Source organism: Vicia villosa, linkage group LG2 (assembly GCF_029867415.1).
Source record: "Vicia villosa cultivar HV-30 ecotype Madison, WI linkage group LG2, Vvil1.0, whole genome shotgun sequence".
Lineage (NCBI taxonomy): Eukaryota > Viridiplantae > Streptophyta > Magnoliopsida > Fabales > Fabaceae > Vicia > Vicia villosa.
The window spans coordinates 121,640,529-121,647,397 of record NC_081181.1 but is presented as its reverse complement, the minus strand read 5'-3'; the positions used below and the strand labels follow the sequence as shown (position 1 = coordinate 121,647,397).

Below are 6,869 nucleotides of genomic sequence, written 5' to 3'. Positions count from 1 at the left end.
GATTGTTGAGGACCTGGAAGCTCAAGGGACAATAAAAAATCTTGTTGTTGATACTGGAAGTTGCTTGAATGCTCTCACTTTGAGAAAGATGAGTGTTATTGATGTTGTTGTTCAAACCCCTCAACCTCTTCCTGGAGCAAGAAGCAGAAGAGATCCTGTTCTTGCTGACTTTGAGTCTTTCTTCAGAAGTGAGCTGCCAGAAGTCAGAACTATCTATCTGAACTCACTCAAAGAAGAAGAAGGCAAAGTTGCTCCTGCTAAGGGTGGTCGCAAGAAAGTTTCCACTTCCAGGCCTGCTGCTTCAGAAGATGTTTCAGAAGCTGCCCCTGAAGCGGTTGTCAAGAAGGAAAGAAGGACAAAAAGAAAATTTGATCATCCTTCTGATAACCAAGAGAAGGTAGTCCAGAGTGTAGCTGGTGCTACTGAAGTTGTTGAGCAAGCTGCTCAAGAAGAAATTGTTGCTGAAGAAGTTCAGAAAGTTATAGTTGAAAAAGAGACTGCTGAGAAGAAAAAGAAGAAGAAGAGAAATATAAAAAATAAATATGTGGAAAGTGAAAAGGCTGTTGAAAAGAAGGAGACAAGAAAAAGAAAATTCATCATTAATGATTCGGATGCAGATGAAGAAGCTCAAGAAGCTGTGAATCAGCCAGAAGGAACTATTCAAGGACCAACAACTCAAGTAGTTGAAGGTCAGAAGGCTGCTGATAATGAGAAGGAGAGACTGGAATCTGCCAGAAGAAGAGAAATTTCTCTTGGAAAGGCAAAGATTGTGGAAGAGCAGAAGAGTAAGAAGCAGAGGAAGCTGGAGGCTGTGTTTGAAGCTGTTCAGAAGGTGTCCAAAGGTATACATCTCTCTGAACCTGATTTTGTTCCTGCTTTACGTTCAGAAGTTGCACCAATAGTTGTTGCTCAAACCCCTAAACCAGTAAATCAACCAGAAAAAGCCCCATCAGAATCACCTATAAACATCCATGTTCTCACACCTCCTTCTTCTCCTGTAACAAAAACTCTTACTTCTCCTCTTTCACCCATCCCAAATGCTCCCATTCCTTCATCTCCACCCTCAACCAACCTTGCTTCTGACCAGGCCCTTGAAAACCCTGTCCTTGATATACCACCCCTTCAAACTCTCTTTCCACCTCACACAAATATAGCCACTTCTCAACCTCCACCTCATGCAAACTATGAACCCATTCCTTCCACCTCTCAAAATAATTCTGCTGTATCAGATATTCCAGATTCTGCATCACATGAGCAATTGCTCCGTGACTGCAATTACACACCCAAGCCTCGTCCTGAAGCTGAGATGGTAGTGTTAGATTCTGAGAATGAAGCAGAATCATCTTTTCGTTTGGATAGAGAGCCTCAACCCTATTCTGTCCCAAACCCAGATTCCCCCATAACCAAAATAAAATCCCGCCGAGCATACCCTATTGGTGTAATCTATGAAATGGTAAAGAGGAACATCAGAAGAGTTTTTGATACTCTCAGAATAGTTGAACATGCTAGATTAAATGATGTTGCTATGAGAAAAATCTGGAGAATCTTCCGAAGAAAAGCAGATGCTTATTTTGAAGAACTTCAGGAAATTTGTGTAGAACTCGCTCCACGACCTTGTGGAATTCTGAGACCCTATGAAGACTTCTGGTTCAGTCGTCTTGGAGGGAGATATATCTTTGAAGAGAAGGAATTCACTGATGAACTTGTAGAAGCACGAATTGCTGCGGATATGGAAGCTAATCCTTGCAGAGATATTGTGGTATGGAGACCTAAGTATCCAGTTCTGACTGGAGACTTCAAGTCCTTGTTCGACTTTCTGAGGGAAAATCCTTCTGAGGAAGAACCAAATTTGGTCATTCCAGAAGTTGTTGACCCGCCAGAAGTTGAAGGTCCTTCTGCTCCAAGGAATCTTGCTGCCATTCTTCAAGCTCTTGAGAATGGAGATTCTGATCTTCCTGCTGCAGAATATGAAGGAGATGCTTCTATGGAAGAAGCTGATGCTGAAGATCATCCTGCTGGGACTATTCCTGTTGAGGAAAATCAAGGTGATGATCTGACTATGGAAGATGCGGTTCAGAATGCTGTCCCTCTGAACAGAAGTTGTGAAGCTTCTTCTGGTGAACCCTCTCTTCTGGTGAAGACTCTAGAGGTTATTCAGAAGAACCAAGCTGAGCTATCTTCTCGCATGGACGCGCAAGATACTACCAATGCTGAGTTCCGCACTTTCATGGAGAGGCAGACTGAGAGCAATGCTGGGATTCATGACATGCTGGCCAAGATTATGTCTAAGCTAGGGACGTCTTAATCCTTTTTTGTGTCTTATTTGTTTCTCGTTGTTTTTTGCATCTGCTTTCTATGCATCCTCCTTGTACTTCTGACAATTCTCCTTTTGCTAATCAATGAAAATTATCCTTCCTTCTCTCATATTGTTTGTTTTTCATCTGAATCTTTTATGTTTTTTGATGTTATGACAAAAAGGGGGAGAAAATGTGATAAATGATCTGATTTATATTATCAGTTGCTGGGAGAAAGTCTCCACAATTCTAACAAGAATTTGCAAGTTCTATGTCTTTGAGTGTTTTGCAGGAAGTGAAGATCTTCTTGAAAGATCAACATGAGAAGCAAAGACATGAGGAAAAATAATTCTGTATGGAATCAAGCTCATGAAAATTGAAGCAAGCTGAGTGCTGTAAAGCTTCAAAATCAGAAGCAAGAAGGAAGAATGTTCTGATATTCTGATGATAGAATATGCTCTAACACATTCTTATTTCTTATATGTTCTGATACATGTTTTAGTTCTAAATATGCTCTGAAACATTATTGTTTTTTGCTCTGATACATATTATATGTTCTGATACATATTTTATGTTCTGATTCATTCATGCTCTGACTATTGTCGTTTAGTTTGTTCTGTAACATTTTAGGATGTAGAGATGCTCTGATGATGCTCTGGTACATTCAACAATGTTCTGATACAATCTAGCATGCAATGATTCAAGAAGAAATTCAAGCTCTGAAGTTGTCCTATGGAAGCAAAAATTAGAAGCTATGAATGTTATGAAGATCTAAGCATATGTGATCGTCTCAACTAAAATGGAAAATACTCAGGGAAGTCCTTTATTTATAAATTTCTTCCAGTATTTATTTCAGGGGGAGATTATTTATCTCAGGGGGAGATTGTTAATCTCAGGGGGAGCCATATTCACACACTATGTTTATATGCTTATGCTATAGCTGTGTAATTGTCTTTAGCCGTCTGATATTCTGATCGCAAATTCATATCATTTATGTATGTTTTTGTCATCATCAAAAAGGGGGAGATTGTTAGAACAAGATTTGCTCTGATCAATGTTCTTAGTTTTGATGATAACAATGTATATGAATTTTGTATGATATAATGTGGTACTCTAATACTATGCAATTTCCATTTCAGGAATTATATAAAGAGTATGCACAAAATCAGCGCAAGAAGCACTGACTCAGAAGGTTCAGCATGCAACATCAGAACATGGTCTGGCAAGACATCAGAAGATGGTCGAGCAGAATCAGAACATGGTCTATGGAAGCATCAGAAGGACTTGAGATCAGAAGCAGAAGCACTGAAGTTCTCATGGTATCACGCTCAGAAGCACTTCAAGGTCAGAAGACAAGAATATACTCTGCACCAAGCTGTTTGACTCTGATGATATTCAAACGTTGTTCACACAAACATCAGATCAGAAGCAAGTACTAGCTGGCAGGCTACGCTGACTGACAAAAGGAACGTTGAAAGCTATTAAAGGCAACGTCAGTAGACACAGCGAAAGCAAGGCTCGAGGTAGTTGACAAAAGAGTGAAACATTAAATGCAATGCTGTACGGAATACACAAAGCATTAAATGCTCTCAACGGTCATCTTCTCAAACGCCTATAAATATGAAGTTTTAATGAGAAGCTATGTTACGATTTTACGAATCACGAACTCTGAACCAACTTGCTGAAACGCTGTTCAAATCAAAAGCTCTCAAACTTCATCAAACTCACTACATTGCTGTTGTAATATATTAGTGAGATTAAGCTTAAACTTAAGAGAAAATCACAGTTGTGATAACAGCTTTATTAGAAGCATTGTAACTCTTAGAATTTGTTTACATTAAGTTGTAAGGACTAGAGTGATCAGGTTGTTGATCAGAATACTCTAGAAAATCTTAGAGGGTATCTAAGCAGATTGTTCCTAGAGTGATCAGGTTGTGATCAGTATACTCTAGAAGACTTAGAAGTTGTCTAAGTGCAAAACCATTGTAATCTTGTGTGATTAGTGGATTAAATCCTCAAGTGAGGTAAATCACTCCAAGGGGGGTGGACTGGAGTAGTTTAGTTAACAACGAACCAGGATAAAAATCATTGTGCAAACTTTTTTTATCTTACAAGTTTTAAAGCTACACTTATTCAAACCCCCCTTTCTAAGTGTTTTTCTATCCTTCACTCATATCCGGTTCACCATACTGAGCACTTATTTCGAGCACCACCTGGATGCGGCGGCCGAAGCCGAGGATGCGGGTGACGACCTATTTACACATTATCACCGTGGCTGCGCTCTCCGGTGCTGGTACATGCATGTGGTGGGCGCTGCGATCTTTGTGGACAAGAGTGCGAGGTACGTCGACGTGACCTACCTCCGCTACTTCATGGACTGGACCACCGTTCACCAGTGGAACTGGGGGGCAGCTACTCTGGCATACCTATACCAAAAGCTGAATGAGGCCTCCAACTGGAGGACGAGGCAGTTGACCGGATCCTGCACACTACTTACGGTATGTTTCATTTTAATTGTTTCGTATTTATTTATGTTTCATATTTATTTTTAATACATTATCGTGTTTGTGTTTCAGAGCTGGATCATCTCTTACTTCTCCCGCATCCACGACTTCCACATTGATCCTGAGTACGATGATGCCATGCCCAGGGCCGCCAGATACGTTCTCCAGAGGGGGGACAATGCAGTGGGACCATACCGTGGGTACCTGGACCGCACGATGCATGATGACGTCACTTGGAGGCCATTCAGCGACTACACTCATATTGTCCCCTTTGACGGCATATCTTTATATTCTGGCTGGTTGGCATGCGGGACCAGCACCATGGTTCGGTATCTCCCTGAGCGGTGCATGCGGCAGTTCGGATTTGTGCAGATGATACCCAGGTCACCTTTTGAGGCTGCTCCCGACACAGTGACCCGAGTGCAGCTCACTGCCATATTTGAGGATTGGGAGCATCATGTGGTACCGGAGGAGTATCGTCGCATTCGGGTCACCCAGGACTGGCACAGTGTGGAGGGATACGTCACATGGTTCTATCGGGTGTCACATCCTCTGCTGACACCCGACGCTCCCGACGCTCCTAGGCCAGCACACGAGGAGATCCTGGAGAACCAGCAGGCCGAGGATGACGACGCCATTGATCTCCTGCCGATCTGCCAGCGGATAGAGATGCTTGGGCGGGACGCGTTGGATCGAGGTGTCGTTCATCAGGGCGGTCCAGAGGCAGTCGCCGTGATGGAGATGATCGTCACTGATGCGGGCCGTGCGGCAGCATACAGGCGGCAGAGGAGGTCCTAGGGAGAGAGGGTTAGGCATACCCAGTAGTGGTCGGGTTTATTTTTTTTGTTTTCGGATTGTATCTTTCGCACACTATTATTATTTGGATTTGGATCGGCTTGTATATATTACTATTTTTATCATATTAATATTTTCTGTTTATATGTCGCTTATTTTATTTGCCGTCTTCCTTTAATTAAAAATACGAGACTGTTTCCAAAAACATAAAAAAAAACACAGTTTCTGCATAATTCAGAAGTTCATTTCCGAAACCCCCCAAAATCTGAAAAAAAGTGTTTTCGGAAGTGCATCTCCGAAAACACCCCCCATTTGGTGTTTTCGGAGATGCACTTCCGAAGTCTGAAAAATTTAAAAAAAAAAAAATACTTCGGAAATGCATTTCTGAAGCAGGGGTAAAGTGGGGTTTTCGCTGGGGGTGACCCCCATAGGGAGGTGGGTGTGTATATATATATATATATTATGTATGTATGTGACAGAGAAGACTGAAATGAAATTGAATTTGAAATTGAGAACTTGAATTGGCACGCTCTCGATATATAGTAGAAAAGAAATAACAATCTGCTATTTGTTAGGCTGGATTATGGAGTAACGTTGGATGCTTCTAGAGTCAGGATCCTCTACACTTACGTGTTGGATAATTCTCATGTGTTGAAAAGGTTCAAGAAGGATTACAACTCCTTTCAAGTGGTCGGACGGGGAGTCATATGGTTGGCCTAGAACAGTTTCCCCTAAGCCCTTGTTTCAGCGTAGCAAGGCAAGGGTTTATCGTATTAGCCTCGGTGGCCGACCATTCTTTCATATATCCCGAAAGAGAAAGAGTATGTTGATCCGGTGTCGTGCACGGATCAAACACGAGTATTTTTAGAAATTGTAGTTAACGGTAACGACAACTCAAGTATCGTTCTCAAGGATTCTTGTATTGATATTAACCAAAGATTGGAACAATGGGGGTTTATATGTTTTAGATCGATTTATAGAAACAGTGCAATTAAGTGATTAAAATAAGTGATTATGAAAATAAGTCAATCTACTGTTTTTCGGTTTCCGGCTAATCACTGGTTCTTACCTTACCAATTGCCTAAGCGGATTCGATCTCTATTCGATTTCTATACCAATTAACAAGCGCAATAGATATAAAACAGATTGAATTCCAATCCGAATTAAGCAAATGAATTAAAACAATTGCGAATTAAGCAAACACGATATAGAAATGCAATTTAACGATTAAGCGACGTAAACAACGATTAAAGATCAAGAATACAATCATACGAAT

At 41.2% G+C, this 6,869-nt stretch overlaps 1 protein-coding gene across 1 annotated transcript; it reads left to right on the top strand.

Moving 5' to 3' along the window:
- The first annotated feature begins 4,644 nt into the window (after window positions 1-4,644).
- LOC131646710 (protein MAINTENANCE OF MERISTEMS-like) lies at window positions 4,645-5,614 on the top strand. Its single transcript, XM_058916680.1, has 2 exons — window positions 4,645-4,792; window positions 4,871-5,614. The coding sequence occupies exons 1-2, from the start codon at window positions 4,667-4,669 to the stop codon at window positions 5,594-5,596; spliced, it is 852 nt and encodes a 283-aa protein (XP_058772663.1). The 5' UTR covers window positions 4,645-4,666; the 3' UTR covers window positions 5,597-5,614.
- The last annotated feature ends 1,255 nt before the right edge of the window (window positions 5,615-6,869 follow it).